This window comes from Lissotriton vulgaris, chromosome 3_1 (assembly GCF_964263255.1).
Source record: "Lissotriton vulgaris chromosome 3_1, aLisVul1.2, whole genome shotgun sequence".
Classification (NCBI taxonomy): Eukaryota; Metazoa; Chordata; class Amphibia; order Caudata; family Salamandridae; genus Lissotriton; species Lissotriton vulgaris.
Window position 1 is genome coordinate 255,547,318 of NC_141689.1, and position 24,168 is coordinate 255,571,485.

A 24,168-nucleotide genomic window follows, 5' to 3' on the forward strand; every position below is an offset into this window, starting at 1 on the left:
GGCAGATTCATCCCTCCCTTCCTAGGGGATAAATTGGCAATTTAATAGTAAATGAAGTCCCTCACATCGCGGGCTCCCTGTTTGTTCCTCTAGGGGCGCCATGTTATCACTTTTTCCATGGGCGTCATCTTATCTCTTCTTTCTGCCAATGATACTCTGGCAAACAACATGATATAATCACACATCTATACTGGCACCTACAATGTTCAAACTCAACGTAACAAGTGAAATAATGTAATTGTCAACATAATATCTCATCTCAGTGATGTTCCAATAAAAAGTCGATTTCACCCATAACAAGAGATGCTGACCTTTCTATTTTACTTGTACTCAGTATGCCTTTATTAATTAATGCCCTCAGGGAGTGGCCGTGAGATGCTGAGAACCAGACCACTGATCTGCACACCAACAGCGAGTACGCCTGTGACCGGTAGCTATGTTGGGCCAACGTTGGAAAGTAATCGAAGTGGTGTTGTGTGGCGTGGCGTTCGACGGGACATGGCAGGGATAGACTTAGTGATGCGGGCGGCTCGTAGTACTGCGTCTGGAAGTCGAACGGGCGGGCCTCAGCTGTCCCTCTGCGGCCTGGGTCCGAACTGTTCATAACTCACACTACATAAGTATCGAAAAACCATTTTGTGACTCAGTCCATCAGTTGGCATCTGTCCAAGGCATTTGTGAGAACATATCGGAGTTCTTTCTGTGAGTGATACCCCTTTGACGCTCCCTCTCCCCACATTAGCAGGTCACGCACCCTCTTCCCACATTACGAACATACCCCCAACAAGCTTATTGGGCCCGGAAGTGTCCCTGTGCGGTTGGACAACAGATCCTCTTGGTCATGTATAGATTTCTATGTAAAAAAATGTATTTAAAGAAAAGAACGACAAATAAGACTGAAGGGAGTCTGGTGCTGTGGTCGCTGCCACGAAGTTGGGGTCACTGCCGTTCAGGACTCAGGACACAGTTACACATGTGGGATTGGTTTGTGTTAAATAGGGTTAGTTGGTACCAGAAGCATTGAGACTGTATGAGCCTGTGATGATGCTTGATGTGGGCGGGTTGCACTGGGAGCAATGTGTCTTGCCTACTGGACTGCGTCATGTGGAATAGGGACTGTATCTGAATTGTGAGCCTGCTGACCATAGTGTAGGCCAGAGGTAGCGATGAGGAAGGGCCCACAGCCATGTGCATACGTAGTGGTGGCCCCACCGGCCTGCGCAGTGCAGGTTCATTGGCACCACTTGTCGGTAGATTTCATTCTGTAAATACTTCTCACTAATCGAAGGGAGTGAGGTGCTGTGGTCGCTGCCACGAAGTTGGGGTCGCTGCCATTCAGGACACAGTTACACATGCGGGATTGGCTTGTGTTAAAGAGGGTTAGTGGGAGTACGTGTTGCCGGCCTCAATGCCTCACTGATTGAAGGGAGTATGGTGCTGTGGTCGGTTCCGTTCAGGACTCGGAGCAATGTGTCTTGCGTACTGGACTGCGTCATCTGCAATCGCCACTGCAGCTGAATTGCGAGCCCTGCTGTCCGCAGTATAGATCGAAGGCAGTATTTAGCATAGACATTGAGGAATGCTTTTTGTCACTGCTTCTTGACAAAATCCGAGGACATAGAGTAAAATTCTCTGTGCAATTAATAAATCAAGGCTGAATTCAAGTTGGGAACCCTGCTGTCCGCAGTGTAGATAAAAGGCAGTAGTCGGTACAGACATAAGTCTGCGGTGCTGTGCCGCTCCTTTCGCAGGGAGTCTGTGTGGAGGAGGCCCGCGGTCATGGTGGCAGCCACGTGTCAGGGTGAGGGCCGCCGCTCTTCAGACTCATTGGTCTTCCCACAAGTGAACCACGGCCTGGGTCTGACCTTTTTATTCATACTCCTATGCTGTAGTGGCATATGTTAGACCAGCCCACTCCGCTTCCACTTCCAGGGGAGGACAACACATCTACATGACCGAGATGTTCCCCGCTGCCTGCAGCAACAAGATTGCGTCCACTGTGCACTACACTACAAGTATCAGTACTATATCTCCACACGGAGAGGTTTGTGCTTTGCGTAGTGCGGTATGTGCAGCACATCCGCGTTACACTTGCGTGTGCATTATTATTGATCGGTGACTTGCCTCCTTCATATATAGTTGGTTGCCATATCTCCCAACATTCAGCTATTGTGCAGCCGAGGGTACATGGTATTTTGGGACGGTCCGTTGTTCTGTTTTGCGCTGCCTGGGTGGTAGTAGCGGGGGGTGATCCGGGGGGAGGTTCTGGTGGTGGTGGTGCTGGGTGTTGTGGCCTTGTTGGGTGTTGGAGCTGCATGATCAGTAGCTCTATCACGTGTTGGTCTTTCAGATGTGGCTGTGAGGTGGGTCTAAATCACGCAGTAGATAGTCGACCTCCTTACACCAGTTAAAGGTTGATGTTAATTTGTTACTGGTAAGTCGGCTTATCATCTGCTTTTTGGATCGCATTGTAGATTTGGCTGGTTGTTGAAAATATGGGGAAGTGGTGTTTTTGTGTTTTTTTTTGCTCGGGATCGCCTACTTTGCATATCATTAACGTTAGTTGTGGCTCTCGTTTACGGCGATTTTGTTGGCGGAAGGTATAGATGGAAGAGTGGTGAGATTTGCAGTTTTAACCAGGTTGAGAATGGGATGATAATTAAAAAACACAGGAAAAAAAAGATGTGTTTAATGAACAGTATAATTCGAAATTATCATTTAAAAAACCTTTGAAATTCACTAAAAAAACGTAGGTTTTACAGACGTTATTGTTAGGAATTAGCATGTAAAAAACCTTAGAAATTCACAGAAAAAACCATAGGTTTTAGGGACGTTATAGTTACAAAACGATAGAAATTCCACTGTTATAGTTAGTTGAGCCAACAATAACTCGTGCCCCCGCAATGCACTGCTGATGACGTCACATTTTACATAATTCATGACATAGTCAGTGACATCGCTGATGACATCTCAAATGACATCACTGATGGCATCATCCATGTGAAAATCTGATGCACCTCATCAGACCCTAATATAACACTTGATACTCCCACTCTAAAATACAGACTATATTTTTCGAAACCATGAACACACCAATACCAGTTATTACATATCCACTCACTAATTCCATGGACTACACACAAATCAATTCATTGACCTATACAGTCGCTATATATATATATATATATATATATATATATATATATATATCTGCGATTCACCTGCACTACTAACCCCACCTCAATTCAGTTCCTAGACATAGAACTATATGTAGAACAGGGTAAAATACAAACGAGAACATATCGTAAGCCCACAGCTGGGAACTCGGTGCTACACGCACAAAGTTTCCATCCTCAGAACCTGAAGGAGTCAATTCCCTACGCAGAATGCTTAAGGATGACCAGAAATTGCAGTACCAAGACAGGACTAGATGAGGCAAAACAAAACCTGTTTACAAGACTAGGAAAGAGAGGTTACAGTCAAAAAACATGTAACAGAGCAAACATAAAATGTAGCAAGACCAACAGAAAAGATCTCCTCTTTGCCAAAAAACAAGAAAAGACAGAGAAAACTCCCAAACCAGAGCCACCTAGATTGATTACAGGATTTAATACCTACCATAACCAGGTCAGAAAGATATTGACCAAGCATTGGCCGCTAGTAAGGAGAGACCCCGTAATTGGAGAGTTATGTGGCAATAGACCAATGATGGCATTTAGGAAGGCTAAATCTATGAGGGAGCACCTAGTTTGCAATGCACCGGCCATCAAAAAACAGGATGACTGGCTGTCAAAAATCAAAGGTTTCAGCAAGTGCAGTAAATGCAAAGCCTGTAAGCATGGGATAAATACCACAAAAGTGGAAATACCCTTTAGGAAGAGACCGTACAAGATCAGAGGCAAATACAATTGCAAGACGGACCATGCGGTGTATGTCCTAAACTGCATCTGTGGTAAAAGATATGTGGGTAGTACTATCCACCCTGTACATATCAGAGTCCTCCAGCACCTCCGCGCTGTAAATAATGACGACCCAGCTTACCCTGTAGCCAGGCACATAAATACAACCCATGCAGGGGATATAGGAGTATTAACATACTTCGTCATTGACAATGTGCCGAAAAACCCAAGAGGTGGTAATCGCCTGCAGAGTTTGAGAAGACTAGAATCACGGTATATTATAATGCTCAATTCAAAGATACCGAATGGTCTTAACTCTGATGAAGCACTCAGTGTCCACCTTTAACGATGATAACATGGTTCTAGATGAGAGCGCCCAAATCCCCGTTAGAGAAAACTTCCCCCCTCCCGTCCAGTTAACATCTTTTGTTCAGTTTTAATAATCAAATATCACTGTATATACTAGCACAATCTTGACCCCTATAGCAGTTTTAGCCTGCCATAGCAGCATCTTAGACAACTCATCATACGCACAAATGTGTCAAGACTTGGGAAATGCCTGCTAATGCTGTACATTGGTCATCAAATTAGAAATGTATGTATATAACAATAATGGGACCAGTAATTGTTGACACAGTGTTTTTATTAGATATGCCAATATCTGTTAGCGCAAGGCAGTGAATAACGCCTAGAATCGTGTCCACTTGGAAAAGATGAGAAATGTATTGCGCATTTAAATGTTGTAAATGTTATAATTGGTAAATCTCAGGAATAGTTGACCTTGTCCACTGGGAGAGAAGGTAACAGTAGTAGAACACAGGCGCTATGTTAATGCATCAGCACACTGAAGCTAAAGCAGTACATTTCCATAAAATAACCCCGCGCGCCCACTAACCTAAACACTAGACGAGACTAATAATGCACGCCCATTAACATAGCAATCTGTATGTGCTTACAAAAACGCTCGTATTAGCCCCGGAACGTCCCTAGCTTCACCCGCTCAGACATGCGCTTATTATCAGAAAAGCGAGGCATGAATATAAACGCACGCCTTTCAAAGGAAACCGTGTGTTTACAAAACGCGCTCGGAAATCCTTTCAGCATTCCCCACGGCACACGCTGAGACACGCGCTAAACATTACCAGCGCTGCAGAGAAGGGAACCGTGTGTTTACAAAATGCGCTCGAAATCCTTTCAGCTTTCCCCACGGCAACCGCTGATACACGCGCTAAACATTACCAGCGCTGCAGAGAAGGTCGAACAAAGCGTAAACAAAGCCCAATTACACAGATATCTTAGCGTGCGTAGAAACCACACAACAGGCCAACATGCAGTGCTTGCTAAACTCACCAATACTAAGGGAGTTTCAAAACGCAGATTTACACGTGAAGGTCTGGAGCTGAGCATAAGCGAGGCACACACACAGTGAAGCACAGGCAGGACAGGAATGAGGAAATCACTGGGCTCATGTTACACGAGGGTTTCTATAGTAACAAAACTATGCATGGGGGCGTATGATGTAATCAATTAACTGTGAAGAGGAAAATAACTCGTCTATGTCAGTCTAATTAGGGAGACGCCCCATATCACCATGGGAACTGGGTTAAACATGAGTGTGTAATGTGGAAAACAAGCTAAAATGTGCATGGAAACAGGAGTTAAACGTGCATGATGTAATGCAATGACTAAGGGGTATAAATACAGTCACAGTCTGTCATGATGTTGTGAACAAGGCGGGTGCTTACCGCCGAAACGCGTCAAGCAGCCTAAATGAGAGAATAAATTTATTTGGAATCAACTAATTTTCACGGAGTCAGTGCCTTACTTGGATGAGAAAGTTTGGAGTGTTCCAGATATATATATATATATATATATATATATATATATATATATATATATATATATATATATATATATATATATATATATATATATATATATATATATATATATATATATATATATATATATATATATATATATATATATATATATATATATATATATATATATATATATATATATATATATATATATATATATATATATATATATATATATATATCCATCAATACAGCATTATCATATCCAGTCATATATCTATACAGACACTGCCTCTCATTCATAGTTATTCACACACCTAGTCAGTAATGGAAATAATCAATCACACTTTCATTTACTCACCTGTTCAGTTATACATATACCACCTCACTTATTTAAACATATACTAACACATACTTAAACTCTGATAAAAGCACACACTGATCCATACAGGCACTCTCACAATCAGTCACTCTCACATATAGTCATTTAAACAGTCCAACACTCCACTCATATATACTGCCTTTCACATATGCAGTTACTCACACATCTACCAGTGAGGCATCCATTAACTCACCAACACACCCATGCACACAGTCTCCCAGCCATATGGTCCTTCACAGATACAGCCTTGAACACATATACCCAGTGAATTATCCACTTACACATCTATGCACAATCACACCCCCACCCACACAGGCACGCAGGCACCTCAGCCAACCAATCAATAGCCCATATAAATCCTCATTTAGTTGTTACACACATACTTAATCATCCATCCTGAATCTTAAACACCCATTCATTCTTAAATATACTAATATACATATAAAAACATATTTACATTTTATAGAAACACACATTTACTGGATGATGTCATCAGTGATGTCATCAGTGATGTCACTAACCATGTCATGAATGATGTAATATGTGACGTCATCAGCAGTGCATTGCTTGGGCGCGAGTTATAGTTAGCTCAACTAACGTTTTTTTCTGTGTGTTTGTATATGTGTATATATATATATATATATATATATGTTTAATGGCATGTGTGGCTGTAGAGACGCATGCTCTCCATACTCCTGCCGTCTAGTGTTGGATTCGTAGTTGAGCAACTTGTTTTTCTTCGAAGAAGTCTTTTGAGTCACGAGGTAGTGACTCCTCTCGGTGATATAGCGCATGGTCATCGACTCCTTTGTTAAATTGTTTGTAGATTCTCTCCGCCATTGGGTTCGGACATGTGTGCCTCTCCTCCGTGTTGAACTCTGTTTGGTACGATTCTTCGGTCCTATCCTGTCTTCAGCGGTATAGTGTTTCTCGATCGTGCTTTTCCATTCTGGTACCGCTTGATAACCTTTGCCGGTTTGGACATCCATCGATCGCACTTCGGGACGCCGCCTGTCTTGGGCCTACCCTTCCGCGTTCACCGTCCGTACGAAAGATGTGTTCCTGATGAAACTGACATCTTTTCGATTTTGCATGCAGTGTCATGCCAAATATCCACACACCTATCAACACCCAGTGTGTGACCTCTGCCTATTGACAGACCCTCACGAGGCCGACTGCAACGCTTGGAAATAATTCCAAAGAAGACACTTTGCGATCAAAGAGCGCTTTGCCTGGAAATGTCTTGCAGCAGCAGGACAGTACTCCCAACAACCTCCGTGAGGAGCACGCCCAGAAAGGGCGTTCTCCATTGAAGTGATCTCCTACTCCGACATGGAGGAGGAACTCTAATACTCCTTGCCACTCAGGCAACATGAGTACTGTTGCTCCGGACCCTGCTCCAATGAAAGAGTTCCAAACACTTGCCTCTTCCAGATGTCATTAGGCCTCCACTGCCATCTGGCCATGATTGGATATGAAAAGACATTTCGGATGCCCTGCCTTCGATCACGGAACCCGAAAACTGCCTCCAAGCTGCCTCCAAGCCTTTGGCTTCGGCATCAACCTCCTAGGATCAATTGCATTCTCTGGGCTTTGCTAAGCCTTAGGGACCAATGCGACAGCTGGGCATCCTCTCCTTCGGTGCTGGATCAGAAATCATCAAAAGCCTGAATTCCGAAAATGGACTGAACCGAACTCCTTAAAGCAATCCCTGTCAATGAAACAGAGAAACATCCAACATCCAACATCCAAATTCAAGAAGGCACAGGGCAATTTATAGCCTCTCTTCCTCCGAAGAGGCAGTTAACATTTGAGTATTAATTGAAAACTCCTATACCTCCCAAAAAAAGGTCAAAGCTACCAGCCCTGCACATTATCCTCCACGGGGGGTTTAGGAGAACTATTAAGGGACCCTGATCCTTGTGACATGGACCGCATCACTCCCAATGACTCAGATCTTTACCCATCTCGCCCTTTCCCTCCAGAAGATGCTAGTGCTTACCAGCTAGTGATTGCTAGGACAGCTACTTATGACGGAGTTCAGCTTCATAGAGAGTCTCTAGAACAGTAGAACAGGGCTTCCTCTATGACACACTGTCATCTACTCATAGGACACTCAGTTTCTGCCCATGCCTCCTGGCATGTTACGTCAGGCAGATGACCTATAAGGAACCAATACATGACGGGGTGATACCCCCATGGGCTGATAGACAAAAATAAAGTGAGTCCCTCTGACCCACTGTTCATACATAGCCATCTTCAACCAGACTCCATTGTTGCTACCACAGTTCATAAATAAGCCAGTACTCAAGCAACTGGGGATACCCCAACTCCTCAGAAGGAGAGCAAACCCATTGATGCTTCTGGAAAACGTGTTGTAGCTCAAGCAACCAATCATTGGCTTATAGCTAATTCCCAAGCTGTACTCGCATGTTACGATAGGGCCCACTGGAATGAAATGGAAGAACTGCTGTAATATTTCCCAGAAGATCACTGGTCAAACAATTTGTTTCTGAAGTTCAGGCCATCACTAAGAATTCCATCACATGTGCCTTAGATGCAGCAGACTCAGCTGCTAGGGACATTAACACCAGCATATTGCTCAGTAGACCTGCCTAGCTCAGATGCTCAGGCTTTAAAGCAGAGGTTCAACAGGCAGTCATGAACATGTCTTTGGATAAGTAACATTTTGGCCCTCAAGTGGACTCCATTTTCGACAAGATGAAGAAAGATACTGACATTGTGAAAGCAATGGGCGCCCTACAAACTCCCACGCTTTGTGGTTCCTTTCTCCGCTCCGGCTACAAGGGCTGATACAAAACCTTTGCCACTGCCTAGCAGATGCAAGGCCAATCCACCTTCACTGAAGGTTTTTCCAGTGGCTCCTGTAGAGTCAGTAATAAAGAGGAAGAGACCGGGATGGGATGGTTCAAAACGTAGTGCAGCCTCTGCTCCCTAACAGTGATTACCCCATCCCCCCCGATCACACAGCACCCCTCGGGGTAAGATTACAGTTCTTTCACCTGGTCTGGGAAACCATTAGAACAGATCAATGGGTACTAGCCACTATCAAACATGGCTACTGTTTGGAGTTCATTACCACACCACCCAACATCCAGCCTCGCAATTACTAATTATCACAAGATCACCAAACGCTTCTGACACAAGAGGTCCAAGCCCTTCTTCACCAAGGAGCTCTAGAACCAGTTCCTCTTCATCAGCAAGGTACAGAAGTGTATTCCTCTACTTTCTAATATTCATCCTGCTCATCGCAAATACCCAGGTTTGTGATAGCCGGAAAACACTACCAATTAAAGGATCTCCTTCAACTGTCACTAGCGCATCAAGGGTCTTCACAAAGTGCCTAGTGGTAGTAGCAGCACATCCACGTCGAAAAAACATTGATGTATTCCCATATCTGATAGAGACTACTAGCCGCAGATTCCTTAACGTAGAATTATCCCCAGGCGTGAGACTAGATCTGGAATTTGTTTTCTTTTCCCAGCATCTCTGCGTGCCGGGGGGGCGTTACTGCGTGACTCCGCCCTAAAGTCGTCCGCAGCCGTGATGTCAGTGAGGTCACATAAGCCCCACACCGGCGCGTTAACATAAGTTTTTTCCTTTTCCGCGTGCAAGGCGGATCCGGTTTGTTCTCTAGGCCTGGTTAGGCCTTTCCCTTCACTATTGTGTGGTGATTTGTGGGAACAGTGTGCGGATGCCTTTGGGCTTTAAAACGTGTTCGTCTTTTGGACGCCTGATGTCGGCGACTGACCCTCACCTCATTTGCATTTGGTTTTAGGGGGAAGATCACGGTTCCACTGATTGCAAGGCGTGCCAACGGTTGAAACCGAAGTCGCGGTGGGAGCGCCGGATGAAACCTCTCTCGGCTCGCATGTCCAGGTCGACTTAGTCACCTCGATCAGCTTCTGCAGAAGGTTTTCGAAGCAGCCGTCAACGCCGTCGTCTCTCCTGTGCTGCAAGAGCATCGCTCCACTGGCGGTAAGTGTTGCAGTTTGTCCCCGAGGGCTGGTTTGAGGCCTGTGGGGGCATGGGCTCTCCGCGGGTGATGCACCCCGCGTATCGTCCCCTATCCACCGTTTCCCAGTGAGGGGGCGTCGAGAGCCCAAATGAAGACATATGCGGCGGCTATGCAGTCCTCGCTTGCTCCTCCTCCTCCCCCTCCTGAGACATCAGCGGATCCCTTGCACGGTGCGGGGCCTTCCGCGGCGTCGCCCGCCGGCCGGCTCCTGTGCCAAGTGGTTCGGATCCAGGCTTGTAGGATGTGGTGCTGTTGGGGTGCTTCCCTTCGGGGGTCCCTCCTCCGGACCACAGCGCTCCGGCTTCGCCGCAAACTCCTGCAAAAGTCCCTGTGGTGTCGCAGGAGGTCGCCTTGGCTCGGGTCCCACCCCCAAGCCCCTCTCTGCACTTTGACATGGTGATCCTGTCTAAGGCCAAGGCGACGCCGCCTACTGAGGCGGGTGCGGCCATCGCTTGCGCTGTTTCCACGGCTGTGGAATAATGCCCATGGGTGACCCGGCTACTCATTTCCCTGCGGATCATCTTTTGGAGGTTCTTCACGAGGGCTCTAGTGGGAGGGAGCTGCTGCTTCCCTTTGAGGGTTCTCTGTGTTCTTCTCTGATTCGGGTTTGGGGGCGCCCCGCCACGGGGGATCCGGTGCCCCAACATCTTCTGCACCGGCACCTTCCACGACTGCGTGACCCGGTGTGCATTTCCCTCCACCTCTCTAACAGTGGGCCCCTTTTGCGGACTGCTTTCCCCTCCCGCCCTCCCTCTTGTCTCCACCATCACGGGAGGCCCTTTGGCTGGATTCTTGGGGGCGTAATATGTTCGCTTCGACCAGTGCGGCTCTGCGGGCCCTTAACACTTTGTGTGTTGGCTAGAGCCACTTCTTGCTTTTGGGACTCGGCGGATGCCCTTGGATCTGCAGCTTCTCAGGAGGGTGCTGGTGTTGACTTGCAGCACCACGCGTTAGATGGCCGGGAGCTGGCGGTGTTTATTCTTCGCTCCGTCTGGACATCTCGGAGGTGCTTGGTCGTGACATGGTGTCTTTGGATTCCCTTTGCTGCCATGCTTGGCTTCGGGACAGTGTGTTCCCGGAAAATGTTCGAGAACGGCTGTTGGATCTTCCCTTCAATGGCACTCTTTTGTTCCATGCCGCGGCAGACTCGGCCATCCGGAGGTTCTTGGCGGTCCTTTGACCTCCTCCTCCTCCCCCTCAGTGACCTGTGGGTTGATCTGGTTCATGGGAGCTGTTCTTTAGTTGGGGCGGGTCGCCCCAGTTGTGTGATCTGTGTGATTCATGTGCCTACGAGTCCTCTTTTATTGGGACTGTGGCTCTGTTTGCTGCTGGTCTACCCTTTTTGCTGTGAGTTTTTGCTTGGGTTATCTCCACCAAGTAGGCCCTGAGATTAGGCCTTCTGTCGTTTGCTTTTGGCTGCTTGGCAAGCCTTCTGCGGGGCTTTTTTCCTTTGTTTTTTTCTGTTGTCCTCTGCTGCGGAAATTTCTTCCTAAGAGGGTTCCCATGTCTTGGGACTAACATACCCTAGATGGGGTATGGTAGCTGTTATATAGCTTGTTCTGTGCTTGGAAGTTGTGGTCGCCTTTGGGCCTCTGCTCTCCCTGGCGTTTAAGTATATTGCAGGTGCAATTCCCTTCTCAGTGGTTGGAATGCCTTTGGCGTCGCCCTGGAATATCCTCTGAGGGCGTTGCACCGTTCGCCTGGTCTGTGCTGCCGTCTGGGACCTGGCGTCATGGCTCTGGTTCTACATCTTTTTGTGTCATGTGTTCGGACCCCTTTCTGAGGTATGTCCGGGGCCTTCTTCGCCTTCTGGCTATCTGTATTGGGGGCTGAGATGGATTTCTGTTCCTCCCTCTTTCAGGCGCACCCTGCCCGGTCTTCCTGGATGTCCCCAGGGCTGCTCTTCTGCTTCAGCCTGCTGTATTGCTGTAGGCACTGTTCTGTCTGGTCTATTGACTTCTAGCTGTGGTAGGATAAACTGCCCTCTTCGCGGGGCGTGTTCCCGGTGGAGGGGGGACTTGCTTTCTTCTGCCTTGTCTCCTTGGTGTCTCTAGGTTGATCTTCTTCCTCTTTCTTGCCTTGGTGCTGGATGAAGGTTTTTGTTGCCTGATGTAGGCGTGGGGTGCTTCGGCCTCCTCTTGCCTTGCCCCTGTTTCCTCTGTGGAGTGTGAACGGGCTTCCTCTTCCTTTCTTCTTCTTCCACATCCCCCCTTGGGATCGGTAGTGTTCTGACTCTAGGAGTTCCCCTTGCCTGGGGGGGGGGCGGGGCTTCTCGCCCTGTCCGTCGGACTCGTCCCCTGTGGGACCCTCTGTTATGTCCAGGCTGGGGGGGGTCCTCTCACAGACCCTCCTTCCCCGTGGGTTTGGCAAGTGTATCTATTCTACGTTCAGGAATCTGCAGCTAGTAGTCTCTATCAGATGTACAGGTTACTTACCTTCGGTAACGATGTATCTGGTAGAGACGATTCTAGCCGCATATTCCTTCCAGCTAAAGGCCCTCCCTGTTCTGCGAGGGCCCTTAGCTTTCTCTTCCGCACTCGCCTGCCTCTGGGTGCTTTGTCTTCTGCGGGTGCCTATTTTGTTCCTCCCTAGCGGGATGCTTGTTTGGTGGGTTTGCAGACATCCCCCTTTCTAGTACTAGACTGATTAGTTCATGGGCGCTCCTGCATCCCTACACTCTGGTGTTTCCAGTGTGGGGCCTTCTCATATTTACCCTTCCTTTTTCCTTGTTTCGAGTTTCTGACTCATGTGCAGTCCTCTGAGTTGGGGTCTCTTGGCTGGGCCTCAGCCTTGGCTCCTTTCAGGGGACGCAACTATTTCTGGTGGTGTTTTCTTTGGGTGATTTGTCGGTGCTCTTTTGTCTTTAACTGTTAGTGGACTGTGGTTGCAGGCTTCTTTCGTCTGCTGCACAGTTTTTCATATGCTTTTCCTGTCTCTAGGGGGAATGTTGTATTTGTTTGCAGGGTTGCTTTGCAGTGGCTGCGACTGCTCTTCCCTTATGACTTTCGGTGCCACGGTGCCTGGCACTATCCCGAATGGGCTGTTATCCTCCATTTGCTTCTTTCCTTTCTGTTTGTCTGTTGTTTCGCACAATGTTCCATATTCTCAAAGTTTTGGCGTGAAAAAGTTATCCGAAAAAAACTGATGTCAGCGTGCCGGGGTAGGGCTTATGTGACCTCGCTGACGTCACCCCACGGACGACGTCACGGGGGAGTCACGCGCGACGCAGAGATGCTGGGAAAAGAAAAATGTTCCGGATCCAGTCTCACGCCTGGAGATAATTCTACATTAAGGAATCTGCGGCTAGAATCGTCTCTACCAGATACATCGTTACTGAAGGTAAGTAACTTGTACATTCGTACGATTGCTGGTGGGTGTTGGCTTTGATTAACCAGTGTCAGCAAAACATACAGCTGACAATAGACCTGCTCCACAAATTGGGGTTTACCATAAATGTCACCACATCTCACCTTCAGCCTCTTCAATGTCAACCATACGCAAGAGCAAACCTCAACACACTACAGCAGTGTCTCTCTTGTCAGTGGTCGTAGTCACATGGTCACCTCGAGGACCCAGAGTTGATAGACTGCCAAACTCACTGTTCTCTACAATGGCAGAATCCCAGCAATCTGGACCTTGTATCTCAAATCACTCCAGCGACAGACGCTTCAGAGACAGGTTGGGGTGAACATTTACAAAACCATACAATACAAGGTCTGTGGGATGCTAAACATCACTCTCAGCACCATCAGGACACGCCCCTTTCTCCACCACTCTTCAAATGCGTCTCCTGGTGCACTGCTATTTGGGGAGTGAAGTCCTCTTGGATGGAGAGTAACCTTGGTGGCCAAGAAACCCTCCTGGTACTGAAAATCTGTCACCGAACCTGGTCCGACCTGCAGCAATTAAGTCGCTCATGCGACTCAGTAACATGTTTGCTTGAAGCAAAACTGCTGAGTGCAAACTGAAAGGTGGAGCGGCAATTGCCGAATCGTTAAGGTAATCCAATACGCAAGTTTTTGCACTCCTTATAAAGTGAGAACAGAGATGATGAAATGTTTACTCAGAGTTCAACACTAAACATTCTGTGTACAAAGCTCTAAATTTGCGGTTACTTGATACAATGCACATTCCTTTGTACTCTATATGTCGTACAGTTGTGAAACTTTTGACTTGCATACAGCAGTCTGACATGTATGTTTGGAACATATACCGGTTTCTGTTATTCTCCAGTATTGAATCTCTCATAGATTCACATGCTTGTATCTTCCCCGTCGTCATGGTGGGAGTCTCGTGGTAACAGAATGACCACAGCAGTGCTAGAAAAAACTGCATAGAAAAATCCCATAGGGAATAACATTATTTGGTAACCAAACCTCATTATTATTTGATCCAACACTCAGCCAATCAGCTGCCAGCCCTGACATCACACTCCCCAGCAGAGCCATCAGACCTCAGATTTCCAACCGCCTTCGTGTGAGAAGGAGTCTCCCTGAGCCTTGCTCAGTTCTGTTCCTGAGTGAACTTTTGACCTTTCCAACTGCAAGTTTTCTTCTGGATTTAAGGTACTGTTTTACATCTAGTATGTAAGAGCTGAAAGCTCTAAAAAGAGGCTTTTCAGGCTCTGCAGATCTTGTGGGAAAGCTAGACTCTATTCTGAAGACCCCCACAAAGACTGTTTGTATTGTCTTCTTCCCAAACATTTGGCTAAGGAAGTCAAACACTGCAGGACCTTTTCAGATAAAACTTGAAGGGATAGAGAGGCACACTTGCTATTGTGGCTTCAGAAAAAGAAGGCCGCCTCAGATTCAGACTCAGAGGAGGAATCTAGTAGCCAATTTTCAAAAAAGAGGAAGTCATCTGCTTCAGAGGAAACAGTAGAACTTAAGAAACAAAAAACTAAGGGAAAAGAAACCTCTTTGTTTTCTCTCCCTCATACTCCTCTGAAGAAATCCTCAGTCAAGGGTAGTGTCTTCAGCTCTGTCGACAAAATCAGTGGCGTTTCCGGCACTTGTTCCTGTGAAGACGTCGACGATTACAATCTCGACGACGACAGCGATGTCAACGGTAGTGACCAAGACAACGCCGTCGAAAAAAGGTCAGTCGACGCCTCACTCGACGGGAAGAGCAACAAGCTCGTCGACGATACAATTGACAACCTCGACGAAGGCTACGTCGACGACGGCATCGATGACCTCGTCGACGACAATTCAAATTACAGCGTCTACGGGAGCATTGACGACGGGAGCTCCGCCTCTGCAGATTTTTAAATCACCAAAGTCGAAATATTTAATATCTATAAGGTCTTTTCAACCGTCGACGGACAAGAAAACTACGGAATTCACTACGTGGACAAAAATTTCTCCCCTTCCTCCATCAAATCTGCTGGATTTACAGGAATTTGAGGATGAAGAATCAATGGGTGTAGCTTACAGTCCCTCTCAGCTACAGATTAAGAGTCAGAACACTGATGAAGAGGAGTGCCAAGAGGTTCAAGAGGTGTACTCTTTCCCGGATCTCCCAGTGTCCGAATCCAAAAGATAGTTGTTCCAACAGTCATATGAGTATGAGGAGGAAGAGGATCCACATCCTGAGGAGAGGGAAGAGTCCATCTGGATGCCTGTTTCTCTGGTGACTGACTTACATCACATGATCAGCGACTATTATCGTTGTTTTCCTGAAGCTAACGCTCCTGCCTCAAATACTTCAAGCGCTCTTTCCCAAGTTCCAGTAGTTCAACCTATGCCTACAGTGCAAAAGATGTGATCTTCCCCAATTATCACATTAAGGGATGATTTCGCAGAGAGTGATGGAGAAGACCAGCCAGAAGAAGGGGATCTTCTTCGAGATACTCCTATAGGTATTGAATGGGATCAATATGTTTTGCCTACGACACCATCTCCATCGCGGTCACCACCAAACTCTCCACCACAGGACATTGTGGGATTCCATGACATTATGGAAAAAGCCTCAAAAAGATTTGAGCTTCCGCTTCCAGTGCAAGAAGCAGAATGTTTCCTATACAACTTCAAGGAGGAGTCAAGGAACTCTATGAGATAGATTCCCATCATTGACCATATCTGGGATGAAGGCTTGAAGATCATGAAAACTCCAGCGCAGATGGCGGCTTCAGTGCCCAAAATAGAGAAAACAATATCGTGCACCAGAGTCTTCTCCTGCATGTTTGATTGGACATCCGCGTCCAGAATCAGTAGTGATGCAAGCGGCTCAGAGACAATCCAAAAATCCTGTCTCGACGTCTGTTGCCTCCCCCCAACAAAGAAGGAAGACGAATGGCGGCGCGGGGAAGCGTTTTGCGGTGATGGCCGCGGCTTCCATTAATGCTGCAAACGCTCTAGCTCTGATTAGTCGTTATAACAGACAAATGTGGTCAGATATAGAGCCAATGGTTGGCTCACCTCCCAGATGACAAAAAGGAAGAAGCAGCCGCCATTTTACAAGATGGGGCTAGGGCGGCCTCCGAATCCATCGATATCGCTATGGATATTTCATCAGTAGCGTTTAGACAAATGGCGGGAGCGGTGGCTCTCCAAAGACAAGGATGGCTTAAAGCCACCTCATTCAGACCGGAGGTACAAGCAAAAATTGTGGACATGCCTTTCGACAGAGAGAATCTCTTTGGAATGTATATAGACGATGCTCTCCAGGGAATCAAGGCTGACACGGACAGAACGCGAGCGTTGGGGTCTCTTCAGCAGGGCAAATTCCAGTCCTTTAGGAAAAGAGGTTCTAGAGGCCAATACAATCAAAGGTCTTCGTACCAGTCCAATAGGTACCAACCTTACAGCCAACAAGGGTATCGCCGGTATTCGAACAACTAACAGTATTGTTCCTCAAACTCCTCCTATCACCAGCAATCCAGAGGAAAGAATGTTGCGAGAGAAAAAGCTCAGCAATCCAATAGACGACAGTGACTTTCTCAAGACGCCCCCACCTGGTCAGACTTCAACAACGACCATTACCTTTCTCTCTTTTCCCAGCAATGGCTGTCGATAACAGACAGATGGGTACTGGATGTGATTCATCAAGGCCATACCCTGGAATTTATACAGAAGCCCCCGAATCAACCACCTGTTCACAGACAGCAACAACATCTGCTAGCTCTCAAAGCAGAAGTATTATCTCCTATAGTAAAAGGGGCAATTGAGGAAGTTCCGTTTCCTCAGCGAGGGAAAGAAAAAGAAGACATCAAAATGGAGGCAGGTAATGGACCTGAGAGGTCTGAACCAATTCATCAAGAAGATTCCCTTTCTTATGCTATCCCTTCAGGAAATGCTCCTGCTGTTACGTAAAGGAGAGTTCATGGCATCCCTGGACCTCTTGGATGCCTATTTTCACATTCCAATTCACACAAATCACAGGAAATACCTCTGTTTTGTAGTGGCGGGCGCCACTACCAATTCAAAGTCTTGCCCTTTGGTCTAAAATCGGTACCAAGGGTCTTCACAAAGTGCATGGCGCCGGTAGCAGCACACCTGAGACTACAGGCTTACCAGATTTCCCGTATCGGACGATTGGCTCATAAAAGGTTAATCTTGCAACCTTCTGAACTCCCTACAATGCTGCATGCATCTCTTTCATTCCCTGGGTCTATGAATTAACTTAGAAAAGTCGTCCCTTATTCCATCACAGTCCCTTCAATTCCTAGGAGCCATGCTTCGCACAAAGGAAGCAAAAGCTTATCCGTCAAAGGAGTGAACTCAGAAAATCTTAAATCTGGCGTCAAATCTGCAATCAAAAAAGTGCACTTCGGTGAGAATTTACAAATCCTTGTTGGGGATGATGTCTTCCTGTATCCCCTTGCTTCCCAATTGCCGATTTGCACATGAGGCCTCTTCAAGAACTTCTAGACAAACAATGGATACAATCCCAAGGGTCCTTCGAAGATCGGATCACCATCACTCCTCAGATTCAACACGCCTTGTCATGGTGGAGTATCAGAAAACATTTAACAAAAGGCCTGTTATTCGAGCCTCAACGTCCCAGTTATGTTATGATGACAGATGCATCACTTCAAGGTTGGGGAGCGCATCTCCAAGACCTCGAAATACAAGGACATTGGTCCAACCACAAAGCTCTACTTCACATCAACCTGCTGGAGCTAAAAGCAGTGTTCTTGGGTTTGCAGCCATACCTTCCCAGAATACACAATTGTACTGTAATGGTCAGGACGGACAGTACAACAACAATGTTCCACCTATTGAAACAAGGAGGTACAAAGTCAAAGCTCTTGTCAAAACAAACACACGAGATTTGGAGATGGCTACTGCTTCACAACATCTCTCTTCAAGTTCAGCATGTCCCAGGGATACACAACACAAGGGCGGATATCCTGAGCAGATAAGCCAGTCTTTCTCACGAGTGGGATCAAGCTCAAAGTCAACTCCTAAGAGGGTTTCGTTGGTGGGGCACCCCATCGTTGGATCTGTTCGCAAACCAACACAACTCAAAATGCAAGCACTTTGCAAGCAGTTTCCCTCAGGCGGGACCATGGGGCAATGTACTGCATCAACGTTGGACAGGAATGTTCGCGTACGCATTTCCTCCATTCCTTCTGATATCGAGAGTGCTTCGGAAAATGAGATCAGAACCATGCCACTTAATTCTGATAGCCCCAGCATGGCCGAGACAAGCCTGGTTCTCTGAGCTTCTCCAGTTGCCAATGGCGCCCAGAATTCAATTTCGACTATTTTAGGACCTGATCTCTATGAACAACAGACACATTCTCCATCCAAATTTGACATCACTGAACTTGTCATCCTGGAACCTCACGAACATGAATTCCAATCCCTAAATATTTCTCAAGAATGCCGGGATATACTTACACAATGTTGGGCAATTTCAACAAATAAAACATATACAGCAAAATGGAAGAGATTTTGCCAGTGGTGTGCATCTCAAACTCTACATTCCTTTACTGCCTCTCCAGAGCAAATCCTCCCGTACCTTTTGCATCTGGCCAAAGCAGGTCTCTTTCATGCGTCACTAAAGGTGCACCTAGCAGCAATTTCAAGATATAGAAGGGTTCCTAACCAACCATCGCTATGGTCGCAAAGAGTGATAAAAGAATTTCTCAAAGGGCTTTTCAGAGTGTCTCTCCCGATTCAACACCCTCTAGTCTCTTGGCAGCTTAATACGGTTCTAACACAACTCATGAAACCACAGTTTGAACCAGTGCATAAAGTGGAATTACAGTTTATTTCATGGAAAACAGCTTTGCGGTTAGCCCTCACGTCAGCTAGGAGGGTCAGCGAGATTCAAGCTTTCTCAATTACAGAACCATTTCTTCAATTTCTGCAAGATAAATTTATACCAAGAACAAATCCAAAATTCATTCCGAAGGTCCCTTCCATTTTTTTATCTCAATGAACCTGTAGTGTTGCCTACATTTTTTGGAAATCCTTTTTCGGAAGCAGAGAGAGCTCTACACTCTCTAGACATTAAGCGATGTTTGAAATTCTACATTGACAGAACAAAGTCGTTTAGGAAAACAAACCAAATATTTGTAGCCTTTTCTGGGCATAGAAAAGGTCTAGCACTATCCAGATCTAATATCTCGAGATGGATAACTTCTGCCATTACCATATGCCACGAGAAAGCCGGAAACCCTCTGCGATCCAGAGTGTACGCTCATTTCACGAGAAAGATGGCAGCTTCAGCAGCTCTGTTCGCGGGAGTGTCGCTTCCAGACATCTGCAGAGCGGCGACATGGAAGAATGTGCACACCTTCACTAGACACTATTGTCTAGACACTGCGTGGAAGGAGGATGCATGCAGCAGTGGGACAAGCGTTTCTCAGTCATTTTTTTCAAAGTTATTTATCAAACTATATGTTTACATATTAAAGTATGGGTGTGTGTGTATATATATATATATATATATGTGTGTGTATATATATATATATATATGTATATATATATATATATGTATATATTAAACTATGCATATTAATAGTCACTCTTATATGAATATTGTCTTGGTGGAGAGGTGTGGCTCACTGGTTAGAGGCGGCAGACCCGAGTGCAGAGAACGGCCCGGGACCAGGGTTCGATTCCCGACGCGGCAGGGTCGTGGACCAGGGTCAGCAGACTGATAATTCTCGCATCGGTGCCTACTCCGACCAGGGAGCACACTCGGCAACTCTGGGCATTAGCTTGCCTCATCTCCACAACGGCCCCACACAAACGCCGGGGATGCCTGGTTTCACCTTGGAGACCCCCAGGAGGGACTATCTCACAGGGAAAGCCAGGATGGGTTCCCCAGCGGTCTATAGCGCTACGAGGCCTCCGGGTAGCAGTGCGCTTTACAAGACACAACAATTTACAATATGAATTTCTCTCATTGCCTGTTCATTACTACTGGATGGCGTCCAAGAGTTTACATATCCTTATGATTAGGAGCAGAGCCCTGAGATAATAGAGGGTTCTATCCTGGAAACGCAAGTTGGTATGTGTACTGCTCTCTATTCTGATACAAGCATGTGAATCGATGAAAGATTCTATACTAGAGAAGAAACTAGTTACTTACCTGTACACTATGGTTCTCCAGTATTATCTTTCATAGATTCACCACGCAGCCCGCCCGCCTCCCCGTTTCTCAGGTAGACCATTTTATCTCTGGATATATCCTTGTCTCTCACTTGGGGCTGGGAATCTGAGCTATAATGGCTCTGCTGGGGAGTGTGATGTCAGGGCTGGCAGCTGATTGGCTGAGTTTTGGACCAAATAATGATGAGGTTTGGTTACCAAATAATGTGATTCCCTATGGGGATTTCTATGCAGTTTTTTCTAGTACTGCTGTTGTCCTTCTGTTACCGTGAGACTCCCACCATGTAGACTGGGAAGATACAAGCATGTGAATCTATGAAAGATAATACTGGAGAACCATAGTGTACAGGTAAGGAACTAGTTTCAACTGCTTAATGAATTATTCCGCCAAGCGAAGCAACAGTTATCCAGGTCAAACACATGCTCGCAATTTGCATTTGACTTAATGGCAATCTGCATTTAACTTGATGCTGAGGGGAAACAGGTGGGCGAGGATCACAAGGGGGGCTTTTTTACTATGGTTTCACATAGCAAAGCACCTGTAGGGAGGTGTTAAATGACAGCTGCAAGCAGAAATCTGCATGCAGGAGAACTGGTTTGGGGTGGCTTCCTTTTTTTAATTTAAGTGCCTCTGTGTGCAGCTCCGCAGACATAGCCTTTACGTGAGGTGATGCTCTTTACAGAAAGTTAGTCTTCAGACTGAAGCACCCACAATTGAGGCACAGAGAGGCATGAACTATCTCCACCTAGCTATGCACAGACACAAGGCTATGATCAGGAAAGAGAGAGAAGGGTGGTTTACTCTAAAAGTCCATTCTCACTCTGAACAGACTGCAGCCCCCTTCACCCCCACCATCTACCAAGTGGCAGTGCTACAGGAAGGACCTCATTGAATTTATATAGGAGCCTTGTCTCGTTTTCGCTCACTTCACTGTCTAGGTCACCTCTTTCCTACACTTCTTGCGATACACTGTCACTGTCTGGAAAAACAACATAATTCTCATCTTGTGCACTGGAACAGGCTCAGGACTTCCAGAATGGAACCCACAGGCCGTTATCACTCTGCTTCTCTTATACATACAATGCATGTACTACATTAGTCACATACAGAAATGCACAACTTATAATTCGATGGGGTAGGAGCCAAAATAGGGTACAAACAGGGCATTGGCGAGACACTCTCAGCCAGTGCCAAATATCTAATTTTTATTCAGTAAGTCTAAAATCTTTAATTTACAGAGTAGCGAGGGAAGATTCTTTATGAGCCATGTTGTAACATACTTTCTTTCCTTAAAGTGACCCTCTTCTCACCTTCCATCACCTGCACACCTATTTCCGAGTATAACCTCCTCTGTCTCATGGCTGCCTGCTTCACTCCTTCTTACTGTAATTCTGCAATTGACTGATAGCTCATTTCAGAGATCATAACCTCTCCTCTTCAAAACCCTGCCCAATAATATAACATTACCTAGCCTCCTCCAACCTATCAATCTCACCAACCATTCACATGAAACCAGATAGATCCCACTAATGTTCACACCTTCCTGGTATTAATATATCACAAAGTATATGGAGTAAGTAAGTAAATGTTTATTTAGAGCACATGACTAATCACAATAACCAACATTAACCACTAACCTTGGGTAACAGAGTAGCATGCTTCTCACCGTAAAATACTCATAAACGCCTCCTCTGGGGTAGTAAGTGCTATAGAAATACAATTACAATTTGAGCAACTGTGCAGAATGTTAAATGCAATTCATTACACTTGTTGAGTGTGGGTATGGGCCATGACTTGCGAGAGGCAAGGTCTTAGAGTGGGGCATGATTCCTGTATCCTCCCTCAAATATTGTACTCAGAAAATTGGATCCTGCTCATCTGCTTCTATAGTTTAGGCTATGTCATGTTTTAAAAAATGTGAATACATTTGTGCAGTGAGGTACAATCACATTGAATTGGCCCTGTGATCTTTGAAAGGATGGTTTTGTGTGTAAAATAATTCTAGTACACAAGCTGAAAGGAAGTAAACGTTTTAGTGCTAGATTCCCTTTTTAAAGAGAATAAACTGGAATTTGACTCTTGGATTAGTAGTAATGAATGACATATTATTGGGCCACATTTATTTTACTGCCATTCCATGAACATATTTATTATTAATTGTTTTGTTTTCAGTGGGCTGTTACTCATAAAATAAACCTATTTAAGGAATCAAGAACGTAGTGTATTAGAGTTGTATTTATCATCGCTATGAGTACATTGTGTACTCCCCGACCTTGGAAATAAGTGTAAAATAATTTAGCATGGAGACAAAAATGTAGATCACATCACTGATGGGAGTATTTTAAGCAAGTGAAAAGGTGTATTTTGAATTTAACAATAGCTATAAATTGAAGATGATGTATTTCAAGTCAAAACATTTCTCCAGATCAGACAAGATAAACAGACAAATTTCTCGTGTTTCATAACATCTGATGTCACTGATCGGTACACCGTTGTGCAGTGGTGCTGGTGGAAGCTTGGGTAGACCATTACTTAACGCCACTCTGAATTATTTTCTTAAGGGACTATTTGCCTAATTATTTGAAGTAAAAGCAACCAGTATACCATTTTCTGGTGGGTGGTTTGCAGTGTATTATCAACCGTTAGAAAAGTGTAAATGTACAACTGAATGGCAATAGTGGATCATATTAAATGCCGCACCCTTTGAATGAATCATATTGTGACTTTTTCAGGATTGAGTGATGAAATGACTTGAATTAGGACCTCACATTTGTATTTTGTTTCTTCTTTATAGGTGGCTGGTAGAAAGGGCTTTCCTCATGTGATCTATGCCCGCTTGTGGCGATGGCCTGATCTTCACAAGAATGAACTTAAACACGTAAAATACTGCCAGTATGCTTTTGATCTGAAATGTGACAGTGTCTGTGTAAATCCTTATCACTATGAGCGTGTGGTGTCTCCAGGGATCGGTAAGCATAAACCCACATAGAAGAAAGCACAAGGGTTTTATGAGATTTATCTGCCTATACATTGGGTGATTCTTGTTTGACATGCTTATAGCTAATGTTGAGATTTGTTTGAAGAAAATTTCCAAATGGACTTATTTTTTGATCCAGAATTTACAGTGTGTACGGAGCACTGTAGATTTCTGCATTTCACCTATAAACACGTTTGTATTGCTACTTCAGTGTGTGTTTATGATTCGGTTGCGCTGTTTTATGTAGGCATTCAATATTTTCTTAGATTGCTATTTAAAGGCATGTTTTGATCCTCCACAAAAATGTTCAATTGCCATTACTTGCTTCATAATTTTACATCAGCTTGCCCTATTGGGTTTGAATCACTGTAGGATTCTGTTGGCCTTTACCTTTTACGATGATTATCTGCATTTAAATTTGTACTGTACACTCTGGTTGACGGTAGTTAGCCATACACTAGAAGGCATGTGCGATTTCC

At 45.5% G+C, this 24,168-nt stretch overlaps 1 protein-coding gene across 2 annotated transcripts in view; it reads left to right on the top strand.

The window, feature by feature from the left end:
- The window catches only part of SMAD4 (SMAD family member 4), a 324,854-nt gene that overhangs the window by 131,120 nt on the left and 169,566 nt on the right, over window positions 1-24,168 (top strand). For both annotated transcript variants that reach the window (XM_086960392.1, XM_086960393.1), the window contains exon 3: window positions 23,507-23,681. In XM_086960392.1, coding sequence (XP_086816518.1) covers window positions 23,507-23,681 — 175 coding nt within the window. The remainder of the gene's footprint in view (window positions 1-23,506; window positions 23,682-24,168) is intronic.